At 43.4% G+C, this 25,040-nt stretch overlaps 1 protein-coding gene across 1 annotated transcript in view; it reads left to right on the forward strand.

The window, feature by feature from the left end:
• The window catches only part of USP24 (ubiquitin specific peptidase 24), a 98,546-nt gene that overhangs the window by 63,428 nt on the left and 10,078 nt on the right, over positions 1–25,040 (forward strand). The window contains exons 41-59 of the mRNA XM_004699640.2: positions 508–625; positions 3,243–3,387; positions 4,342–4,461; positions 4,880–5,005; positions 5,788–5,886; positions 6,939–7,021; positions 7,352–7,493; positions 7,705–7,824; positions 8,180–8,400; positions 8,728–8,852; positions 11,523–11,664; positions 12,073–12,223; positions 14,438–14,533; positions 15,094–15,197; positions 17,471–17,584; positions 18,999–19,095; positions 21,622–21,738; positions 22,230–22,322; positions 24,167–24,269. Coding sequence (XP_004699697.1) covers positions 508–625; positions 3,243–3,387; positions 4,342–4,461; positions 4,880–5,005; positions 5,788–5,886; positions 6,939–7,021; positions 7,352–7,493; positions 7,705–7,824; positions 8,180–8,400; positions 8,728–8,852; positions 11,523–11,664; positions 12,073–12,223; positions 14,438–14,533; positions 15,094–15,197; positions 17,471–17,584; positions 18,999–19,095; positions 21,622–21,738; positions 22,230–22,322; positions 24,167–24,269 — 2,316 coding nt within the window. The remainder of the gene's footprint in view (positions 1–507; positions 626–3,242; positions 3,388–4,341; positions 4,462–4,879; positions 5,006–5,787; positions 5,887–6,938; positions 7,022–7,351; positions 7,494–7,704; positions 7,825–8,179; positions 8,401–8,727; positions 8,853–11,522; positions 11,665–12,072; positions 12,224–14,437; positions 14,534–15,093; positions 15,198–17,470; positions 17,585–18,998; positions 19,096–21,621; positions 21,739–22,229; positions 22,323–24,166; positions 24,270–25,040) is intronic.

A 25,040-nucleotide genomic window follows, 5' to 3' on the forward strand; every position in this document is an offset into this window, starting at 1 on the left:
CATACGAAACTTCTTTGGGTGCACATATAGCTTGAGAAAGCATTTTTAATATGATAAATTATATTTACATAAATGAATTAAAATACTACCTCTCACTTTGATAAGACAAACTAAGTTCTGCCGAGTCTTCCTGGCTACTGGGGATACAGAGAGAAGGGACGCTCGCTCAACATTTCTCTCTGAAGAAAGTATTGACAAAATGTCAAAATCCTTCTGTGACCTTGTTATCCACACAAACCATCCTGCCTTGCAGTGACTCCCGTCTCTGTATTGTAAGCCCCCGGAGGAAGGCGTTCATCCATCGTATAGCCTGCCCCGCTCCACGTTAGCCCAGCGCCCAACCCACAACTCCTGCTGCATAGGGAGAGGTCAGAGATAAGCACTAGACTAGACTCAGTAACCCCTCCGTTCATGACCTTGGATGCCTTTGCTGCTCTGATACAAAAGTTCAGGAGGTGATTTAAAATGTGTGTTCATCCTCAACCTGAATATTATGCTCTGTTCCAGGTTCGTCACTCATTAAGCCATTGTTAGATGACTTCCTTTTCCGAGCTTCTAGAATTATTTTAAATAGTCATTCTCCAGCTGGCAGTGCCGCCATCAGTCAACAGGACTTTCATCCAAAGTATGGAAAATGCACGTTGTGTTCAGTTTTGGTAAAAATTCTAATTTGAAACTTTAGTTCGAAAAGATGTTATTAACTTGGAGTTTGTCTTCCATCTTGTGTCTGTGTGTGCCATGTATGACCCACTGTATGAAGAAATGCGTGCACAGACACTGAGCTGGAAACCCAGTAAGTGCTGAGCAAGGAAGCTCATCTCTGTTGTCAGTAAATAGCAGAGAGCAGTTGGTTGGTAACAAATTCTAAGAGAAACTAAGTGGATAAGAATGATGTCTAATCCCCTTACAGAAGGGTCGCGGGGAGGAGACAAGCCAGCCAGGGTGCAGTGTAGCAATGATGAAGTATACAACTTTCCTCTAGTTCTTAAATGCTCCCCCACCCTCCACTGTCATGATCCCAGTTCTACCTTGCAAATTTGGCTAGACCAGAGGATGTACACTGGTACAGATAGAAACTGGAAACACAGGGAATCCGGGACAGATGAACCCCTCAGGACCAGTGGTAAGAGTGGCAATACCATGAGGGTGGATGGAAGGTGGGCTAGAAAGGGGGAACCAATTATAAGGATATACATATAACCCCCTCCCTGGGGGACAGACAACAGAAAAGTGGGTGATGGGAGACATCAGACAGTGTAAGATATGACAAAATAATAATAATTTATAAATCATCAAGGGTTCATGAGGGAGTGGGGGCAGAGAGGGAAGGGAAAAAATGAGCTTGTACTAAAGGCTCAAGTAGAAAGCAGATGTTTTGAGAATGATTATGGCAACAAATGTACAAATGTGCTTGACACAATGGTTGGATGTATGGATTGTGAGAAGAGTTGTACTAGCCCCCAATAAAATGATTTTTAAAAAAACAACAAAAGAATGATGTCTAAAGTAAAAGCCAATGGGCTCTGAGGGTAAAGCCCTGAGGACTTTGTCTTTGAGAACCATGTGTGTGCCTCAATACATGAACCTTGTTCTCTCCTGAGTGACTGTGTCCTGACCACTGAAACTGCTGGTGATATGTTGCAATGGTAAGCCTAGACTAAAAGGGCATCTTTCTAGGCGTGGAGCTGTGAAAGGTTCCTTTGTCTCTCTGCCCCCTTGGGATGGCATTAATGCTATTGAAGACAGGCTGAGGCTGAGGAAATGGGTACAGAGGTGCCCTCACATTGGCTCTGAGTCCAACTGACTTGTTCATCACTCATGAAATCAAGCAATACGGAAGATATGAAAGATTTGACATTTTAACTAGGGGGGAAAATCTATAATTTTAGTAGTAATTGAAATGGGTAAAGTATAACGTAATATTTTATGCCCTCCTAAGAAGTCTCTTAAGATGTATAAACATATATGTAGAAGCGCCTTAAGGTATTTTATGTACTAGCCCTGCATTGTAATGTTTGATGTGTCCCTCGGGCTGGGACTCCCCTCCTCTAGTGCTTTCCCAGTCTTTTTCTGGAAGATTAGCACTCACTCCATGGGCAGACTGTTAGAGCGGTACAGTGACAGACAGAACGGCGTTTGAATTTTCTGTGAACAAGAAAACTCCAGCAGTTTTATGGAAATCTTTACTTACCAATTCCTTCTTGTAGCAACCATAACAGAACAACCTTTTAATGTACAGCCTGTGTGTGGAACCTCCCTGCTTCCCTGGCCTTTGCAGCCCAGAACTGTAATACTGGAAGTAAGGGCCGTGTCAGCTGCATGGCCTTTGTCCTCAGTACCTGGCACAGGGTTCCACAAGAGCTCCGCCAGCCCCCATGAACACAGCTGCTATGCCCCTCTGTGTGTCACTCGGCGCTATGGTGTCCTCATTTCTATGCACCCTACCTAACCCGTGATCCCCTCAGGAATGCAAAGTTGGGCTCGGTCATGATGAAGGACTACCCATCTCCAGGGGTCAGTCTGTGGAGCTGTGGTTTCCGTGAATGCTTGCTCACTCAAAGCACTCACTCCCATCAGTCGATTGCAACCAGTAGAGCCCCTGTAGGACAGGAGAGAGCTGCTTCTGGGTCTCTGAGGCGGTGACTTTCCAAGAGTAGAAAGCTGCCTGTTTCCTGCAGAAGAACTGGTGGTTTCACACGCTTATCCTTGTGGTTAGCAGCCTGAAGTGTCACCACTTTCCCACCAGGGCTCTCTGGAATCCTTGTGAGGGATCTAATACGTTACTGTAAGGGAATGGATTTGGCAAAGTATGTATTGCCCTACCCACCCCACCTCCACCCTCAGCAAAGTAAAAAGTTTATTTCCATTTTCTTATCTTCTACAATATAAAATGTCATGGCTATTCTGATATGTGTCCATGTGGCTTTCTTTTATTTGAATTTCAGAGTGATAGATAAATGGTTTTCTTTAGCTACTTCAATCGAATGGCAGTTATTCCCACATCATTGTATCATCAGGTCAGAAAGATACTTAGCTAAGTCGTCATAGTCATCCTTTCTGTGTCTCTCTCTGACCTGTTGTTCCGTTACGTAAGCAGAATCCTTCCTACTGTGTGACTAGGTTTCTGAGGTCAGATCTGACTTATGTGTGATGGATCACTTTTATTTGAAATGCTAATTGAGCTCAGTGAACAAATTGATATGATCCATTGCTGAAGTCATTTGTCTTTATTTTGTTCATAGGTGTAGTACAGTTAATAGCCGATTGGCAGCCTATGAAGTTCTCGTAATGTTGGCTGATAGCTCACCTTCAAATCTTCAAATTATTACAAAAGAGCTACTTTCTATGCATCATCAACCTGACCCTGCTCTTACTAAGGAGTTTGACGTAAGTGTTCCAGATGTCAGTGCGTTTCATTATTTAAGTTGACGTCTTAAGTACGATTTCAAAACTACATTTGCACTTTCCTAACTATACAAAAAAACCCAACACGCTGTGAGTTATTATATACTCATATTCAAATCGACTATAGACTAGTGCATTAATACAAACTATGATATGTTACTACATGCCAGAGAGAGTTATTGCTGACATCTACTCTATAACAGATTTCAAGTAAAAGGATAAGGTATTTATTTAATTATATGCTTGTTAGAAGCATTTTCATAGAACAGCAGTGCCTTTTCACAAAGGGAGGGAATAAATAGGAGCCTTTCTCGCCCATCCACACCCCTCAGGAGTCTGCATAGTAAATGCTGCCATAGACCCATAGTCCTTTAAAGTACTTACCTCACTTTGTAAGGTGTGTCAGTGCTCTTAATTGATTGCCATCTGCTTCCCCTATGGTAAGCTCCTTGAGGTCAGGGACCAGGTCTACTTTTACTCCTTCTATCGCTGGCATGTTGTGTGGCGTGAGGCACCCAGCAGGCCCGCAGTAAGTGTTGAATGATAATCAAGCGGCTGAACGCCTGACAAAATCTGGATAAACAAATGCATGCCTACTATGTGCTTGCCAGGTGTTCAGCATTGTGAACAGAAAAACAAAACCGCTGCTGTGGGTTCGATTGACTAGAGACAGCAGCACTGTAAGGCAGAGCCAAACTGCTTCAAGGCTGTCAGTCTTTGTAGAAGCAGGTGGGGAACCCACTGTGCTCCCAGGGTGATGGTGGTATTTTGTGGTTCTGCTCACGTCCACTGAAAAACTCTGGACATGGTTTTAATAACACACTGGGTGGTGAGTGGCTCTCCTTCCCCTCTCAAACATCCCAACGAGCTATAGTGGAGGCTTGGTGATGGCAGAGATGTTAACTCTCACTCTCGGCTCTTTCTACTCTTTCCTAGTACCTTCCTCCAGTGGACAGCAGGTCCAGCTCCGGGTTTGTGGGGCTGAGGAATGGTGGTGCTACGTGTTACATGAATGCAGTCTTCCAGCAGCTGTATATGCAACCTGGCCTTCCTGAGGTGACTGACCCCCTGCTCAGTCCTGTGTGGTGTGAGAATCATGGTGTACTGCTCCTTTTTTAGCTCGTTAAAACTAAGCACGGCTAGGATTTTTTTTTTGTAGCTTTTGAAATCAGCATAAATAGCATGTTCACTTATTTTTATAAATAAGGTTGCCTGTGTGACAGATAGACTTGATTATTCTAAATTTGTGTCCCTCCTATAAAAGTACTAACAGTTTTAGTAGTTTAGAAATACGTATTACTAGTTGGGATTTTTCGTAATCAAAAATGGGGAGAGGCTGGAGATCACACCAGTTAGGAAGTGCTGGTGTTAAACCTGCAGAGTTGTGGCCACATCTAGACATCCCTGGTTTTCTAAACGACCCAGGCAATCTGTGAAGGACTTCGCTGTTTCTAACTTGGTCCGTTTCTTTTAGTCATTGCTGTCCGTGGACGATGACACAGACAACCCAGACGACAGTGTGTTTTACCAAGTGCAGTCTCTCTTTGGCCACCTGATGGAAAGCAAGCTGCAGTATTACGTACCTGAGAACTTTTGGAAGGTATTTCACCCAGTGACTCTTTAGATTTAAAATGCTTATGTGTTTGGAATTTGACTGCGGATTCCTTCTGTAGTGAGAGCTTCTTAACTTTATTCTTCTAGACTAATTTCATTGGCAGCAACCTATAAAAGAATTAGCTGTAGCGTTCATCTTGAAATTGGTACTTGCTTTCAAATGACCAAAGTGCTGTAAAAACAGACTTTCAGAATTTCAAATAATTCCTCTCGACCTGTACCAGTTTCCTCTAATGAGTTTAAATAAAGAACATTAAGTTTTAACCTGACTTTATTATGTTTTAAAGAGCACTGGTGGCATCGTGTTGGGCTGCTAACCTCATGGTCAGCAGTTCAAGCCCACCAACTGCTCCACTGGAGAGAGATTAGGTCTGTGTCCTCCTAAAGATTTACAGCCGTGGGGACCTACAGAGGAGTTTGTACTCTGTGCTATAGGGTCACTGTGAGTCAGAATTGATTAGATGGCAATGAATTTGTTTTTGTTTGGGTTACTATGTCTTATAAAGTGGAGGATCATCTTGTGTTTTCTAAGGTAGAAGCTATTCCATGGCCTTAGATAAACCCCGCTATCAGTTGCAGAGATTTGATACTACTTTTAGGGGACCCAGGAAGGGTATATAGATGGTTGTACACAAGCTAATCTCACTTGAGTTAAACATTGCTATGTGCTAGTGGTGAACTTGGTTTTAAAAACATTGCACTGTTCTTTCTACTGTTCAGAAAGTGCTGATTTTATTTGTTCAACTTCTTTAATTCTTGTTGACATAGATTTTCAAGATGTGGAACAAAGAACTTTATGTACGAGAACAGCAGGATGCATACGAATTCTTTACAAGTCTCATCGATCAGATGGATGAATATCTCAAGGTAGTAAAAGTGTCACTCTGTCTGTCCCCCGCAAACTCTGATTATGGTACCAGGACTGTTTCTTGGGATTTGTGATTGTTAGTAAATTAGAAGTTGATTATGTTTAACTGCCATGGAACTGTTTTTTGTTTCACCAAACCAATTGCTAGAATTATCTATCTCTTTTCATCTTACTTAGTATAACACTTGATAAAATCTGATACCTACAAAGTGATCATTTGTTTGCGCTGTGAGCTCACGGAGGCCACCTGCCCTCACTGGAGAGCCCAGGGCTTTCTTCAGAGCAGTCTTGGAATGCACAGAGTTCTGGGAGAGGGCGGGCGAGGAGACCAGCGTGAAACAGCTGTTTGCCATGACACTTAGAGCCCCGCCCAGTAATGTGTGGGACAAAAAAACGGCATCCCCCTGGAAGGGCACATAGCCTGCTCTTGCCTTTCCTTTATCAATAGGCACAATCCACGGTCGATTTCCCCCTTTTCTTGTGGTAAAGATGTATATTACAATATTTGCTGTTCTGTGACATTAATTCTGTTCATTACATTCAACATGCATGTCTAGATTTTTCTGTCACTCTTAACAGGCTCCGTGGCACTCCCCCACCCCCACCACCAAAGCAGCGACTTTCCTCCCCGCCCCCCATTCTCACCCCTGAAAACCACTCAGACGATGATCTCGATCTATGTGCCAAATCTAGATATTTCATGTAGTTACCTACAAATCCCTAGCCTTCTGGTCACCGAGGAAAAGACTGTGGAGAGTTCCCACTACGTCGGCAGTCAGGGTGTGGGCAGAGGGAGTCTTAGACCCCACTGAGTGCTCTCTTCACCCGCTAGCTGGGGCTTACCCCGTCCTCCTGCTTTTCCTGATTATGCCTCTGCGTTATGTGATAGCTGAGTCAGTGCCGGCTTCTTTTTCCATCCATTCCCAGCCTAAACGACTCCAATGACTCATTTTATTTTGGTGATTGACATGAAATCTTAAATTTAGGCTAGACCTAGATAAAATTGCATTGGAACAAGAGGCATCAAAGTTTAAACTTCTTATTCCAACAGAAAATGGGAAGGGACCAAGTTTTCAAGAATACTTTTCAGGGCATCTATTCTGATCAGAAGATCTGTAAAGACTGTCCTCACAGGTGAGTTACTATATCATCACTGTCATAACACATCATGATCATCATTTGAAATGATTCTTTGAGGATGTTGTGAGTTTTCCCTTTTGAGAACTTGCAGATGTATTTCTGAAGGATTCTCTAAATGTTTAGAGCAGTGGGGAATAGTTGTTGAGATTAGTTCTGAATCGTCACAAGTTGTTCTTTTGTTTCTCTGTGTGCTTTTGAAGAGAGCAGGGAAGCAATGGGTATATTTCTCCAGTGTTTGAATGTAGCTCAAGCTCAGCTTTGTGATCATTTCAAGACTTAGGGTTCCATCGCTGATCCCAGTTTTCTCCGTTTGTTTTGACTCAGGTATGAGCGTGAGGAAGCGTTCATGGCTCTCAATCTAGGAGTGACGTCTTGTCAAAGTCTGGAGATTTCTTTGGATCAGTTTGTTAGAGGAGAAGTTTTGGAAGGAAGTAATGCGTATTACTGTGAAAAGTGTAAAGAAAAGGTATTACCTTTGCCACTTTTAAAAAGCAGGAGTGAGTCGTTGTCCATGTCCTCTGTCTCTGTAGTGAGCCTCCATTGCTACTTTCATTGGGTTGTACTATTGCTTGTTGACATATGGGGTGGGGAAGACCTCTGGAAATCTATACCCTTTGCTTTGATTCCTTTGCCGTTTATTTTCTCCATGGAGATAATTGCCTTTTGCTTTTCTTCAGAGAATAACAGTGAAGAGGACCTGCATTAAGTCTTTACCTAGTGTCTTGGTCATTCATCTGATGAGATTTGGATTTGACTGGGAGAGTGGACGTTCCATTAAATATGATGAACAAATAAGGGTAAATTTTCCCCACTGAAATGTATTACACCCATTTCCAACTCTCGTCGTCACTGTTTCCAACTTGTACATTCAGATTTCACCTGAAGGATGGAAGCGTTAGGGGCTCAGTGTGAGGGGGGGTTCCTCAAGCCCAGGGCTGCTGCTGGTGGAACAGCAGATGCATAGCCAACCACCTTTCTAGACAGTTCCCGCTGGAGCTGGATGCTGCCCTTACTGTGAAGAGTTGGGGATTATTTGGATACTTTTCCGGATTTGTGAGCCCTTCTGGGATTTTGTAGGGGCATATACCCGCTCTCTGTCTGATTTGAATTGGGTAGTGCTATACAATGCTTCTGTGGTCCTTTGGTTTTCAGTTTCCCTGGATGCTGAACATGGAGCCATACACCGTTTCAGGAATGGCTCGTCAAGATTCGTCTTCTGAAGTTGGTGAAAACGGACGAAGTTTGGATCAGGGCGGTGGAGGATCCCCACGGAAAAAAGTGGCCCTCACAGAAAACTATGAGCTTGTCGGTGTGATTGTGCACAGTGGGCAGGCACATGCGGGCCACTACTACTCCTTCATTAAGGACAGGCGGTAAGTGTATATGGTGGCGACCTCCCGCCTCTCAGCCCTACCGGGGTCCCTGCACATCCCCCCACAGCGAGCACTGTGGTGCACAGCTGCACTTGCACAGCTCTCTGATGGTGCCGCATTTCACATTGTTAAGACCTGCTATAACAATTACCGTGCCTTTAATTGGAAAAGTTATTGTAGGAATTCAAATAACTGTTGCTATGTTTTTCTTAGGTTTTCAAATAGTAATCATCAGTTTTATTGTGAAGGATACATAGAGATAAATAATTAAGGATGGGGAATTTTACATTTTAACCTTACAAGGTTTGTCTTATCTCTGTCCTCTAGGGGATGTGGAAAAGGAAAGTGGTATAAATTTAATGACACAGTTATAGAAGAGTTTGACTTAAATGATGAGACTTTGGAATATGAGTGCTTTGGAGGCGAATATAGACCAAAAGTTTATGATCAAAGTAAGTATTTACTGATATTTTATTTATTTTTTTTAATTTTATTTTAAATCATTTTATTGGGGGATCATACAACTCTTATCACAATCCATACATAACATCAATTGTGTAAAGCACATTTGTACGTTTGTTGCCCTCAACATTCTCAAAACATTTACTCTCTATGTAAGCCCCTGGCATCAGCTCCTCATTTTCCACCTGCCCCGCTGCCCTGCCCCTCATGAACCCTTGATAATTTTTAAATTATTATTTTGTCATATCTTACACTGTCCAATGTCTCCCTTCCCTCCTTTCTGTTGTCCATCCCCAGGGAGGAGGTTATGTGTAGATCCTTGTAATCGGTTCCCCCCTTTCCACCCCACCCTCCCGGTGTCGCCACTCACTACTGGTCCTGAAGGGATCATCTGTCCTGAATTCCCTGTGTCCCCAGTCCCTATCTGTACCAGTGTACATCCTCTGGTCTAACCAGATTCCTAAGGTAGAATTGGGATCATGATAGTGGGGGCGGAGGGAGGAGGAAGCATTAAAGAACTAGAGGAAGGTTGTATGTTTCATCATTGCTACACTGCACCCTGACTGGCTCGTCTCCTCCCTGCAACCCTTCTGTAAGGTGGAGGTCCAGTTGCCTACAGATGGGCTTTGGGTCCCCAATCTGCACTCCCCATCATTCACAGTGGTTTGATTTTTTTGTTCTTTGATGCCTGACACCTCATCTCTTCAGCACCTCATGATCATACATGCTGGTGTGCTTCTTCCATGTGGGCTTTGTTGCTTCTCAGCTAGATGGCCGCTTGTTTACCTTCAAGCCTTTAAGTCCCCAGAAGCTATATCTTTTGATAGCTAGGCACCATCAATTTTTTTCACCACATTTGCTTATGCACCCATTTGTCTTCAGTGATCCTATCGGGAAGGTGAGCATCATGAAATGACAGTTTAATAGAACAAAGTGTTCTTGCATTGAAGGAGTACTTGAGTGGAGGCCCAAATTCCATCTGCTACCTTAATACTAAACCTATAAATATATGCACATAGATCTATTTCCCCTATCCTCATATATAAATATATTTACATTTGTACATGCCTTTATTCAGACCTCTGTAAATGCCCTTTGCCTCATAGCTCTTCCTCTATTTCCTTCTACTTTCCTCTTGTCTCACTATCATGCTCAGCGTTCATTTGGGTTTCAGTAATTCCTCTCGGTTACATTCTCCTTGATCACCCCCTACCAGGCCTCCTACAGCCTCCTCACCACCAATTTGGATCACTTGTTGATCCCTTGTCCCTGGGTTTCTTAACACCACATCCTTTCCCCCCACCTCCCCTTCTCCCGTGTCTTCCCAGAACCATCGGTCCCGTCATTTTCTCTTCCTGATTGTTCATCCAGCCTATCTCACTTAGACAGACGTAGTTTTTTAAAATTCATACAAACTAAACATTACCTTGCAGCTGATTCTGACTCATTGTGACCCTTTAGAACAGAGACCTGCCCCACAGAGTTCCCAAGGCTGTAAATCTTTATAGACGTAGACAGATGACTATGGCTCTCTCTTGTGGAGCAGGTAGTAGGCTCAAACTACTGACATTTCTATTATCATCCAATCAGTAAACTTTAAAGTTTGCTATAAATACGGCCTGTGTGTGTGTGTACATATAAATCTTATTGATAGAAAACTCTAAATTAAAAAAGGAGTTATTGTATATAATTGTTGTTCTAGCAGGAGAATTAAGGAACTGTCTTTGATGACCAGAGTTTTTAAAAAAAAATTCCTTCCCATAAGTCTTTAGGGGTGAGGTGGGAGGAAAATGAATATCAAGGAGAAAAAAACTGAGTAAGAATTTCAACCTTAAAATCATTTCAGAAGTAGTTGTCCACTAAAGTTTTCCAGTGTTATTGACCTGCCTTGTAATGTGGTTAATTAAGAAGACCTTTTTAACCACTGTATTTTTAAAACCACGTTTGCTATACAATGTGGCAAAGTAATCTTTGCCTTGACAGCTCCTACTCCCCTGGGGAAAACAAGGCTATGTGGAAAAATATATCACAAAATCCAGTCTGGATTTGTTATTTAATAAATATATTTGCAGAAATCTTAACTAGCTCTTCTGAAACCAACCTAAGAATGGTGCTTCTTGCCTGCTTTTGAAATACTCTGGGGACCTTTAAAGACCCCTGTTTGTATAAGACCACACTCCTAGATTGTGATGCTATGGCTTGTTCCTGGTTCCTCTGGTGTAGTAGCCTTTAATGGTTCCATGTATAGTTGTCAATTTACCAAGAAAAGTTGACAAGTCAATGCAGAAATGGTGGTGAGGCCATTTATAATCCCATCTGAGCCATTTTTAAATGTTAGTTTTACTTAGAGTGGACTTGCTTAGAAATGCTTACCTTCTCTCTCCTTCTCCATTACCATACACTCCCATCACCCTCTCTGCCCGCTCTACCATGTCACCACTCAAGTGGGCTAGCTGATCCAGATTATTCCCAGAACTGTGGTACCCTGACTTCCCTTCAACACAGTACTCTTAAGAAGCCACACATTTTATTTTAAACTTTACATTTTACCAATGTAATTAATAGTTGCTTATTTGATTTATGGGCCATTTGTTTTATAGTGTCAAAACTAGAAAAGCTTTTATTTACAAAGACTTCTTTCATAATGTCTTGTTATTAAGCAAACCCATATACTGATGTACGCCGAAGATACTGGAATGCCTACATGCTCTTCTACCAAAGGGTATCGGACCAGAACTCCCCAGTATTACCAAAGAAAAGTCGAGTCAGCGTTGTAAGGCAGGAAGCTGAAGATCTATCGCTGTAAGTTTCTCTTCTCTTGGTGTGTACTTTGATACGTGATTGCAGTGGGCAGGTTTGTGAAGTTTGAGAATACACTGTTTGAGTGTAATCCGCTAGAGAGACATCCTGAAAAGAAAAGAGGTGAGTTTTCTCCCCTCATCTGTCTTCCGGCCATCGTCTCCTTGATAAGACGTCAGTGTGTATTTAGAAACATGCATGTCAATCATTCAAGAATTGAGTGGGGGGTTTCCCCTTCACACCTGGAACTGAAATTTTTTAAACTCCTGGCAGTATTTAAGTACCTGTATGTCTAATATATACTACTGTTAGGGCTAGGGCTCTGTTTATATAAGTTTGGCAAGTTGTAACAACTACTGAAGTGATAGCTACCTTACACCCGACAAACCGTTTTCTGATTCCATGTCTTAGGTCAGCTCCGTCTTCACCAGAAATTTCACCTCAGTCATCTCCGCGGCCCCACAGGCCTAATAATGACCGGCTCTCTATTCTAACCAAGTTGGTTAAAAAGGGAGAGAAAAAAGGACTATTTGTTGAGAAAATGCCTGCACGAATATACCAGGTAAGAACCGTGTAAAATTCAAGGATTGAAATCCATCTAAAAATCAAGACTCATTATAAAGGCTCCGAAGTGGAAATACAGCTAGCTGCTTGTGAATGTAGTTAGTTGCCCGATCATGATATTCACCTTGTTTCATTAATCTTTTCTACTAGGTTTTAAAGATAGATGGTTGTTGTCTTAATTATCTAGAGCTGTTATACTAGAAATACCACAAGTGGATGGCTTCAACAAATAGAAATGTATTCTCTTACAATTTCAAAATCAAAACAAATCGCTACCATGGAATCATTCCAACTCACAGCAGCTCTGTAGGGCAGGGTAGCACTGCCCCTTTGAGTTCCCAAGGCTGTAACTCTTGACAAGAGTAGAAATCCTTGTCTTTCACCTGAGGAGTGACTGCTGGCGTTGAACTGCTGACCTAGTGTATAACTACTACACCATCGGAACTCCCTTCTCAAGTTGAGGTTATACGTCGAAATGCAGTGTGCCAACTCGAGGGAAAGGCTTTCTTTTTACAGAATTTTGAAAGAAGGTCTTTGTCTCCTTTCAACATCTGTAGACCCAGCATTGTATATTTCAGGATTGACTCAAGATACAACCTAATCCCAGTAGATTATTTCCTGCCTCTGTAGTATAACTGCTTTTCACCCTGCCTCATAGACATCATGAACAGAATCCGTAGGTAAGACTAGTCAGACAATAATGACCTTTCCTTAGGGAAAATCTACTGTGTGCTGCATCCGATTAAACACATATCTAACTCTTCAAAGACTGGTGCAGTAGCAGGCGTTATTAGTTCCCATGTTCAGGTGGAGAAACTGTGTCAGAGAAGGTGTTTTAGACCTGGGATTTTTTCACCACTGTCAGATTATCAACCTGGGCGTCATACCCTAAAAGCTAGGCACTTAATTCAGCAGAGTTGACTTTGAGTCCTAGCTTGAGTCTGGAACTAGGACAGGGCCAGGGTAGAAACTTGGAGAATACATTCCACCATGGATTGGATTGTGTCTCGTCCTCCCCACCCCCACCCCAAATAGTCTTGGGAGAAAAACAAGGCTTCCCACTCCTGTAAAGAGTTTCAGTCTCAGAAACCCAGAGGGACAATCCTGCTGTGTCCAACTGTGAGTTGGAATCGCTTTGATGGCTGTGAGTTTGGGGTTTAGGGAAAATACAGGACAACTTGGCTAGGCCATGAGTCCTAGCACTGTGATTACCCACCGTTTTGTAATCTGATGTAATTGCCCGCCATTTGTGATGCGTTGTAAATCCTAAACTCTTAATAGGACAGAGTCAGTGTGTGGTGTCTCTTAGAGTACGGCCTTACTCAAGTCCCACGCTTGCTTAAGTCATACCTTTTATCTCACGAGTGATGAAAAGAGAGAGAATCCAGCAAGAGGGGAGGAGGAAGGTTCTGATCGTTGAGAAAGAAGAGCCAGGAGCAGAATATGCCCTTTGGACCTGAGGTCTCTCTGCTGAGAACCTCCAAGACCCAGGGGAAGCGTGACACCAAGACACATAGAGGTCTCTTAGGAAAGCTGGGCCTCTAGGTGCTGTAAGGAGACAAGGACCGTCCCTTCTGAGCTGACACACAGAGAAAGCCAACCCCCGGAGATGGTGCCCAGATTTGAACTTTTAGTCACCTTAATTTTTTTTTACATCGTTTTATTGGGGGCTCATACAACTCTTATCACAATCCATACATACATCAATTGTGTAAAGCACATTTGTACATTTATTGCCCTCATCATTCTCAAATAGTCAACCTTAATTGAGAAATAAATTTGTTTGTTTAGTAAAAAATAAAAATATGGGCACTGTCAAAATGGCTTTTCACAATGAATAGCTAGGCCCAGCGATTTTAAGAAAAAGCTGGAGCCTCTCTTTAGGAGAAAGAGCATTGAGCTTTGACAAGGGAGAACCCGGGTGGTTTGTACTTGAGAAGACATTGCCTGTCTCATCCATCTGTCCTCTTGTGAGGGGTTTCCCAGATTTCCCAGAAGGAATGTGATGATTTTATCAAATGTCATCATTTTGTTTCTATAGTTGCTTACGTTCAAAAGGAAGATTGGCTTCCTTTCTTTAAAAATTCAAACCATGTGGGAAAGGAATTACGGGCTTTAAAGCATTGCATTTTACATGATATACCACTGGAAATATCCTCTAAATTTTGCTATTTTATTCTGTTTCTTAGTAATTACTTAATTTCTTTTGCAGATGGTGAGAGATGAAAACCTCAAGTTCATGAAGAATAGGGATGTGTACAGTAGTGACTATTTCAGTTTTGTTTTATCTTTAGCTTCACTGAATGCTGTAAGTAGCTAGTTGAATAATTGAAACTCAGTAACACAGCCTCCTCTCAGTGGTTAACATTCATTTTAGACGCAAAGAAGATTCCCATAAATGTCAGTGGAGTTCAGAGTGGAGGAGTACGACTGTGGGTTTCCACTTACTGGCTTCAGTGCCATTTAAGATTTGTAAAGAAAACCCCAAGGAGTCGTCATGAAGGGATGTCACTGGGTACTGGGCTTTTCCTAATTTGTCACCAGACATTACTCAAATTGCCAAATAGTCTTTTTCTTGAGTACCATGATTTTATATAAGTTGCCAGTACGGAAAAAGCTTTTAGTCTCTTGGTAGCTTACTTACCATCCCGTGGTCTACAGGCTCCATTTCAAGAGGACCTCAGAGAAGAAATGAAGGGGATGTCATTTCTTAGCTTGTTTTTAACTTAAAAGGAGCATTGTCCATAATAAATTAGCTAGATTTTCCTTAGAGCATATGACTTTATCTTGTCATTGTTTAGTTCCTAATGAAGTGTGATAACCTATAAAACCTCTGAAAAATATTTCCTTTTTCCTTCTCTCTCATAGACGAAATTAAAGCATCCCTTTTATCCTTGCATGGCAAAGGTGAGCCTACAGCTTGCCATCCAATTCCTTTTTCAGACTTACCTACGGACAAAGAAAAAACTCAGGTGAGCAGGGATACCTATTGTAACCGAAAGCACAGATTAATTCAGTTAAAGTTCAATTTTTAAATGTTGAAGATGAAACTTTTTCAAACATTATAGAAACACCACCTAATACATTCAGATGATTAAGACATGATCTGTATTATTAAGGAGTTTCACTCTAATAAGAAAAGGTCTGGCCATCAGTTCTGAAAATCAGCCAGTGAAAATCCTATCGATCACACAACAGTCTACAGCCAGCCCCAGGTGTTGGCTCGCACTAAGGACCATGTAATTCCATTGTATGTGGGCTTACTATGTGTGAGTCAGGAGTGAACTTGATGGCAGCTAACAGCAATCAAATTCGAAAGATAAATGAAACAAACCCACAAAGAATTAACTGTGATCTGGGGAACAGGTACCGTAGGTTTGGGGAAGTGAGAAAAATCCTCTGCAGACATGAGCATTATAGAGGGTATTAGGATGTTGGTGTTCCCGGACAGTTTTGAAAAGCACACAGGGAAGAACAGAGGCCTTTTCCTAGGTGGAGTGGAAACAGCACAGCAGGCCAGCCACACCTACGGAGCAGTGTGTGATTAGTTGTGTTTTTTATTGCATGTAAGAAATTCCCTTGAGGGGAGACCCGCTCCATAAACAATTTCCCAGTGTCTCAGCTTTTCAACTATCAACTGGGAATAATCATGATAATTGTATCCTAGTTCTGAGAAATGAATGAATTCTTATATGTAAAGTTCTTAGAATTGTGCTTGGCACTGTGTAAGTGTTATGTAACTGTTTTTAAAAGGGGCTGAACCTGGAAGCCTGTTTTGCTGGGCACAGAAACAGGTAGAAGACACTGTACATTCCCTCTTGACTCTGGTATCAAGGAGCTGGTGGCCTACCACGTCTAAAAGAGAACTATAGGCAGTAGCATTCTCTTTTGAAAACGTGGTAAATTACTTTAAGTTCAAAACAAGTTTGAAACGTCTAAAGGAAGTTTGGACATATCATAAAACAAATATTCTTTTCACTTTTGAAAAGGTTTTATACGACCATGCAAACTCAGACTCCGTAGGCGCTAAGGCAGGCCGCTAAGATAGAGAGAGTAGCTGTCTCGTGCCCAGAGCCAGGCATTTTGGGAGAGGTTAGCTACAATGGAAGGACCCCTCGTAGCTTAGTAGGTTACTGGGTTACTCCTTGGGCTCTTAACCGCAATGTCAGTGATTAGAATCCACCATCCACTCCATGGGAGAAAGATCAGGCTTTCTACTCTGGGAAAGGGTTACGATCTTGGGTGACTGTTAGATGTGGTGAGATCAGGGAGTTCCTAAGTGCCAGGGGAGAGAGCAAGGAGTTGGGCTTGTGCGGGAAGATAGGGGCTTCTGAGCAGGGCCTGGAGACTCTAGCCTCTGATTGTGTCCTTGTGCCCGCCGGACACCTCATCTGTTCTGGAGGAACAGTTGTTCTGTGAGTAGATGAGTAGAGCGGGAAGAACAGTGGAGCCCTGGCTTACACGGAGAGACTCGGGGTGAGGGGTCCAGTGACAGGTCAAAGAGCACTGACATTCCCAGGTGCTCCTCACCCGCTGCCATGGTGAGCTCCGGGTGTGGAACGGTGTTGGGGATTGGTGTAGAAGAAACCTGGAGATGAAAGTGAATGTGATCGCAACCGCATCTTTAGGTGGACTCATCAAAGATACGTTGTGAGATTTGCTTTTATTATTTGATTGAAAAATAATAAGTCTTTTAATGTCTAGCATAAGGTCAAATAAGGAATTTGTGAACTTTTCAGATGTTGTTTACACACTACACACTATTTCCATTTTGGATCTTTATGGGGGATTAGGAAGCTGGCATAGTGCAAGGGCCTGTGTCATTATAGCATTTTTCTGCATAAATGACTTCCGCCCCCCAGAACGTAGACTCCTAATGGTTGTAGTAGTAATATGTAATACTATTGACATAGTAAGCTATTCTGAAAGTAGGAGTTTTATAAATGTAAATTAGTTTAGCAAAAGAAAATGCTACAGGTTAGGTATTTTCCCCAAATGAAATTGTTTGAATAAGATGCAGAAGATAAAATTGTCAGTAAAGTCTTAAGAATCAAGAATGACACCAAGTAATTCCCAAAGAATGCACAGCATTGGCTTCTTGGGCCCAGTGAACTGTCCTGATCAACAGTCCTTGAGTATTGAACTGCACCTCCCCGCCGCCACCACTCCCGCATAAAAGGCAAACCCAAAGGACATCTACCTAATAGACCATCATCTTAACATCATTATCTCTGCTTGTTTAAAGGGTTGATACGGAAGAATGGATTGCCACAATTGAAGCATTGCTTTCAAAAAGTTTTGATGCTTGCCAGTGGCTAGTGGAATATTTTATTAGTTCTGAGGGTCGAGAGCTAATAAAGTAAGTGTGAAAATCTTTTCATTCACAGAAACTTGTGTCCTTGCAGTGGTGTAAATGTGAAGTTTCTTGTAACCTTTTTAATTTCAACTTGAAATTATCTTTCTGATTGTTACTCGTGGGGAAACTCCTCAGATCACTCTTTCCAAAACGCTCCCTCTTGGACCAGACTCCGGGGCTCAGTAAGGGCAAGGGGAGCATGTGGGGCAGAGAGGCACACGCTCCCTGGTGGGCATGCCGAACCCTGCTGCAGCTCTGGGGGCTCAGAAAGACCAAGCCCCCCCCCCTCAGACCCCCTAGTGTGTATGTCACTGTCTACAGTGTTGTCTGTTTGAATTCTGACTGAAAAAGAATATTAATATTTCTCCAAAAATATATACTAGTAGGGTGTTTGTAAGTTTGTGTAGATTGTGTTTTGGTAAGCAGTCCAGTTGCTCCAGTCACTCCCAGCCATGCTTACCAAGTCAACCTCTCTCACCCTCGGGTTCATTGGCTGTCCCATGGGGCCAGGGGGTGCCATGACACCACAGTGCCCTGTGTCCTTCTCCCTGGCTGTGTCTGTCAGCTCCACCCAGCCCGCCAGCTGTTGCTGGAAATGTCATTGTACCTTTGAGTTTGTACAAAGCAGGATCCCAATGAGGTGGACATGCTGTGTTTGGTTTTATATGTGTCCCACCACTCCTTGTTCCCTTTCTGAACAGCCGTGGTGGGGTACAGCAGGAAGAACAAGCACTCTCCATCTCAAAGGAGAAGCCTGGGTCGGCCAGGGAGGGCAAGGGAAGGAAAGGGAAAAAATTAGGTGAATGAGAGGATCATGGGTGCTGTCTGGCCTCAAAACTGTAGAATCATATTCTAAGAAACTGAAGGAGTGTTAGACCTACTCCTGAAAGTATGGAGTTTATAAACTGTTCAGTTCTTTGCCTTCATACACCTTTCACTCCAAATTTACACTTACATTGGTGTTCATTTCCGGGGAAGAGGACAAGAAGAAGGAAGCCACTGTCAGTGTTGAGGGGTTGTGTTTCACTGTTGGGACCATGTCCCCCTAGTAGCCCATGAGCACGAACTGCAGAAAGCTAAAGCTCTCCGGAGAATTGAGCTAAAGCCTTTGTGTAATTTTTTTTCCCTTGGACATTAGCAGGGGCTTATGATGAAAACCCCCACATTTAATACCCCCACACCCAGACAGACAGACATGGAAGCAAAGACAGAGCTGCTTGTTGAAGGATCTAAGGCACCTGTCACCACGAGAGAGAACTGGCTGGCCTCCGAGGGGAAAGTGGGGAGAACTGGCTGCGTGTCTTGGGGCAATAAGGCTGCCACCCCTGCCCATCTTGGTGCTTGTCGATCCCAGCTTCACAGTTGGAGCGCTAGAAATATCTTGGTTTCTTTGACATCATATTTCTCTTTGTTTCAGGATTTTCTTGCTGGAGTGCAGTGTGAGAGAAGTGCGTATTGCTGTAGCAACCGTTCTGGAGAAAACTCTAGATAGTGCCTTGTTTTATCAGGAAAAGGTCAGTCCCGTGTTTAAATCGTCACACTCATGTGTAAATGCACATAACCAAAAACAGCACCTGGGGTTGGAGTCTGGTAATTTTGCCACATCAAATAACCTGGTTTTCCGATCAATCCCAGTTGTAGAAGACCTTCTGTTCCTTCCTCCTCAGTTCCTGGGAACCAGAGTAGCCTCGGGATTTTTAGGTCTGCTTTGGTCTACTTCTGAATTCTGCTTTCTAGAATCCCCTCTTTTCAGAGTGCTCTCTCAGAAATTTGATTTAGATCTCTGAACCGAGACTAACCTGAGCCTAGAGATTCCAGTCTCGACCAACAGATCCTTTGAGCCTCTTCTGGCTTTGTGCCTTTCCTCATAAGCGGTTTCACTGGTCAGATTTGTAATAGGTAACCGGTTCAAACCATGTCGTTCCTCTTAGGGCCATTGGCCAAAACAGTTCCTTCTGGTCTCTCATTTCCCAACCTTTTTTACTTTTCCTCTAAATTCTTCTTGCTAACCCTGTTTCCTGGAACATACTTTCTGGTTGACAGTTCCACATGTGCCTGTGATAAAACAGACCATGGTACTTCTTAACCATCCTCACTCCCCGAAAATGTCAAGTCTGGGGGAAACAAATGATAGACATTTTAAGTCTGATCTTTCACTAAGTTATTAATTAAGCCTTAGCAAGCAACAGCAGTTACTTCCAAGTTTGCTGTTTCAAACAGCTGACACTACATGGAAAACTTTGAAAAATGTTATTTTCAGAACCAATTGGCTCCTTAAAAATAGTAGCTAGAGGCAGTATGACTCAATAAAGTTAATAGAATTCTAGGAAGCGCTCCTTCAAATTCAGTTCCTGGCTTTGCTATATACAGCCTTAAGCAAGTTCTTTCAGAAGGATGTTACCCAGAACCTGGTACCCACGCACTGATTCCTGCAGCATTGCCTGGCCTGGGATGTGCTGGTAGAGCAAACAAGCTCAAGAGCTTTGCTCAGTCCAGAATGAACCAGGAAGTCAAGTGTGCCACTGTGGGAAGGACCTAGAATTGTCTGTCAGTTCCCGGAATCATGAGGAAGCTGAGGTTTTCTCAAAGGCAATGTTTTCACTCAGGTGAAACAATAGTAAGAACCATTCTTCAAGCTAACTTTACCTGGATGCAGGATATACATAATAGAAGTCGCTGGAAGCTGCTCTAAGGAGTCCTAGTAGCATAGTGGTGACCTCAAGATCAGCAGTTCAAAACCACCAGCTGCTCCAAGGGAGAAAGATGGGGCCGTCTTCCCACGTTAACAGTTGCACTCTAAGAAACTCACTGGGGCAGTTCTACCCTGTCCTGTAGGGTTGCTATGAGTTGGCTTCGACTCGATGGCAGTGAGGAAGCTGCTCTAGGTCAGGTCAGGGTGGATATGCAGCTCTGCCTTCATAGGACCCTGTGGACAGGTTGACCCCCATTGATCTGAGATATCCCTATGGAGATACGTCTACACTTCACCAGGATGCTTTAGGGTATCGACCTTCCTCTCCTCCCAGTTCTCCCCGTGTTGTCAGCTGAAACACGGGAGAAAGGCAGCATCAGTGCAGTCTCCTGTGGGACGGTCAGGCCTCGGCAGACCGCTCTCCCCTGCACCCTCTCAGGCCAGGCCTGCAGTGCTGGAAAGGAAGGGCCAGGAGGCATCCGCACGGGAGCCATCTGCCTCTGTAACCCCTCGTTGATACCCAGCTGGTGTGTTCTGTCTTTCTGCCCTCCCCTCCATCATGGAAATGGTGCCTCTGGCCACCCACTTTGAAATTGAAGTGCTATACCAATGCTAACTTTGTATTTATAAAAGGATATGACAGAAAGGATGGGAATACTTGAGAGGTCTATGGATACATCTCTGGAGGGAGCCTGGTCTTAAAATTCCCAGTTCGCAGATGAATTTGTAGGGACTTGTCCAAAACCATAGTTGGGGTGGGAGGGAAAGAGCAATGTGATAACCAAAATGGTTTCTAAACAAATAAAATGTTTTTCAAAGCTTTCCATGAGGCGTCAGCGGGCTTTCAAGTAAGTTCACAGTTGAGTCAATATTACCGTTGTCATTCTGTCAGGCTGTTGCTCTCCATTTGCTCCATTGGCTTGATTTCTAGCCCCTCTGCCTGTGTGTGTGTTTCTATTCTTTGCATCTGTGATTATGTGAGGAAGCCGCATAGAGGAGGGAGGGATTCAGAAGTAAGTCTCCGCCAAGCCTCCATCCTTTGTAAAGAGGCAGAGATTGACTCTGGAGAAAGTATGACCAGCAGACTCGTGCTCTTGACGCTGAAATTTAGGAGGCAACGTAGGCTTTCTTTTTCTTTATTTTCGCCTACAGTACCGATCTTACCCTGCAAGGTAAAACTAATCATTCTGGATTTGCTCTCCAAAGCATAACTCCATCAATCTGGGACTGGATTGTATCGACCTGCCCTTTCCTTTTGTTCTCCTGTGATTGATTTCAATGGCTGCTGGTACAGTGTCTTCCTGACACTCTCCTCCTTCGTGTGGTTTTGTCTTTCCTCTCTGGCCAGTTGAAAAGCCTTCATCAGTTGCTGGAGGTGCTGCTTGCTTTGTTGGATAAAGATGTTCCAGAAAATTGTAAGAACTGTGCTCAGTACTTTTCCCTCTTCAGTACTTTTGTACAAAAGGTAAGTGGTTGCTTTCCTGGTGCTGCATTTTACTGTATTGATAGTGGATGTGAAGGAAGGGAGTCCACCCCTTCAGTTTTCCGAGGTCCTGTGTGACTGGATGTACACTCCAAAGGGGAGAGGAAATCACAAGATAATGTTAGACTGTTCCGGGATTGACATGCCAAGGTTCCTTGAGTATTCTCGGAAATCCTAGACTGGGTTACATTCGCTTTCTCTCTGGGTTGCTGTTAGTTGCAAGAATTGCGATGCAGTTACGTACAGCCACTAGCCCACGGTAGTGTGAGTCTGCATGCGAGCTATTGGCTCACCACTGTGTATAGCCACTCGGAAGAACGTAAGGCTGTTTGAATGCAAGAGTTTTTAAAATTAGATTGTAATAAATGTGTTAAACCATAGCACTTGAAAAAACAGATGACTCGTTAACTGTTGTAAGGCACATTTTCACCTGGATAGGACCCTAACTTGTCATTTTCACTGTCTTATGACAGCAAGGTATTAGGGCTGGAGACCTTCTCCTGAGGCATTCTGCGTTGCGACACATGATCAGCTTCCTCCTGGGCATCAATCGACAAAACAACCAGGTATGCCTGCAGCTAGCTTCCCAATGGCCGGGGTTTTCATGGCCACCTGGATCCCCACTGCTGGTGCTAGGTATGGTTATTCTTGGTGCAGTGTGTACTCATACGTTCTTTGCAGTTCAGTTCCTTTTACAACTTACGTGAGCGGCTAGATCCCAGTGTGAACGGCCGAGGGCCACAGGAAGGAGGGAAAGGGAGATGCTGACTGGGAGCTAGAAGCTAGGGTGGCAGCACTGGAATTCCCCTTCTGCCTAAACCCAGGCCAGCTAGTCAGCCCCCATTCATAGTAACCCGGTAGGACAGAGAGGAACACTCCATAGCTTTCCAAGGCTGGGTCTTTATGGAAGCAGACTGCCACGTCTTTCTCCCGCAGAATGGTTAGTGCGTCACAACCGTTGACTTTCCAGTTGGTAAGACGAGTGTGTTTTAACAACTGCACCACCAAGGCTCCGCCACATCTTTGTACCAAAAATAAACCAAACCCACCGCCATCAAGGCGATTCCAGCTCATAGAAACCCTATGCAGAGTCCTGGCACTGTGAGGTTTTACAGGAGCGGACCACCTCATCTTTCTCTTGAGGAGCAGCTAGTGAGTTTGAACTGCTGACCTTAATGCTGAACCCACCTGCCTCCAAGGCTCCTTCCACAGGTCCTTAGTAACAATGGGAACAAGGCTGTTTTGAGGCTGGTACCAAGAGCAGAATTCAGATATGAAATTGTACTTTTAGTGGTGATACTGCAAATAGAACACTCTCAGAAAAATGAGAGTTGTTTTGTAATCAGGGCACTGGTGATTTATATATATATTTATATAAATAGATTTATATATAAATATTTATATTATACACATTATTTATATTTATAAATATATGTTTATAAATTGTGTGTGTGTGTGTGAATGTGTGAAGTTGGTATGTTTCCCATCATGTCTCTTTTGTTCGGTGGATTTAAAATATACAGTGTGATTATACAGAAATGATAGGTGCTAAAATAGAAAACCTACTATGCCAGATGGAACTGGTCATGTGTCCTACCCCAATATAGGTTTGCACCATAGGCCATTTTCTGTCCCAACACAGGGAAGAAATGGAGCACAGAGAAGTTAAGTAATTTGTTCAGAGTTGCAAAACCCTGTGTGTAATGCATTGTACCAGGGCTTCTCTTTCTTTAGAAAAGGAGGCCGCCGGGCCCATGGTGCAGGCTTCTTCTCCTAGCTGCTCTCTTACTCTGCGTTGTTAGAAACCCGTACCAACACCAGCGTGCTCTGTGGGCTCAGGGTCTCGGGATTGTGTCAGGGACACTGGCGCTCTACTTTACCTTCGCAGTACTGCAGCGGCACATTGAAGTGCTGTTGTGTTGTAGTTATGAAGCACATGTGGTACTGTGGGAGGTCACTGCCATTGTCAGCACTTCATTTGGTCGCTCACACCTACAAAGGCAGAATAGTCACTGGTAGCATTATGTTCCTGTGATGTGAAGCAATGAGATGAGGTTCTTGAGGGAAAACTTGCCTCCATTAATACAACACCGTGAGTAGCAAAGCAGGGCCAGCAGGCCTGCAGATCTCCAGCCCACAGACCTTTCCCCTTGTAACAACGGAACAGGACAACCACCTGGCCTACCAGGACAGACATTGCAGTATGCGTGGGCTTGCAGAGTATGAGTCTGCCTGAGAGAGAAACACGATTGAGCTAGCTTAACACCCGTGGCCACTTCTTTTGCTTTGACTTCCAACAAACACTGAGAAATATTTGTGGCCCAATGTGTCATGAGCCAGCAAGCCCTGTCCTTTCTCATGTTATCTCTAAAACACTAATGCCCACCTTCCTTATCTTCGGTGGTGTCAGATCCGTCGCTGGAGTTCAGCACAAGCCCGGGAATTTGGGAATCTTCACAATACAGTGGCATTATTGGTTTTGCATTCTGATGTCTCTTCCCAAAGGAATGTTGGTAAGTTTAACATCTGGATACACCAGACAAATGAAGAGATACTGATTTGGTGTCGCCTGGAATGGAGAGCACTCAGCCCGCAATTAAATGGATATCACTTGGTTCTCCTTTGGCCACTTGATGTGTGCAGAGCACATAGGAGTTTGTATTTTGATTTGTGGTAAACTTCACCTTATTTTACTAACTTGTCACATTAGATTAGAGAGAGTGAATCAATCATTTATCAAAGGGAAGGGCTACGTTAAGCTTTCTGTTTTCAAGAACTCTAGGATTCAAGATGATCCAAAGCCCATTCATCACTGTAATTGGAACAGCTAATTTAGTGGGAAAACCAGCCAAGGTGTGGGTTAGAGTTCCCTAGCCACACAAATTTGACCCAGCCATCTGACCTTTCTAACTAGAAATCCTTAATATTCTAAGATAAGAATATTAAAAACAAAACATCCTGGCTCCCCAAAAATGCAGAACAGAATTTCAAGTTACCTTGGTGTCTTAGATTTGATAGAGCCATGGAGGAAGGGTGAGTGGACCCCTGAAACAATTGCCCTGAGATAATCTTTAAACCTTACACCACAAACAGCCCCTGAAGTCGTCTTAGAACAAAGCAGTAGTTAAGCTGAGCTACTAGCAAAAAGGTCTTCCTTAACCCTTAGACTCTTTTTAAGAAGTGTGTATATAGAGTCACATGGGCAGCAGCAGTGGAGATCAGGCAGGAACCTTAGGGAGCGGTGAGTTCGCACTAGCGAGGAAGGAGGGCTCAGCAAAGAAACA

This window comes from Echinops telfairi, unplaced genomic scaffold (assembly GCF_000313985.2).
Source record: "Echinops telfairi isolate 266 unplaced genomic scaffold, ASM31398v2 ScPeMD7_443;HRSCAF=831, whole genome shotgun sequence".
Lineage (NCBI taxonomy): Eukaryota > Metazoa > Chordata > Mammalia > Afrosoricida > Tenrecidae > Echinops > Echinops telfairi.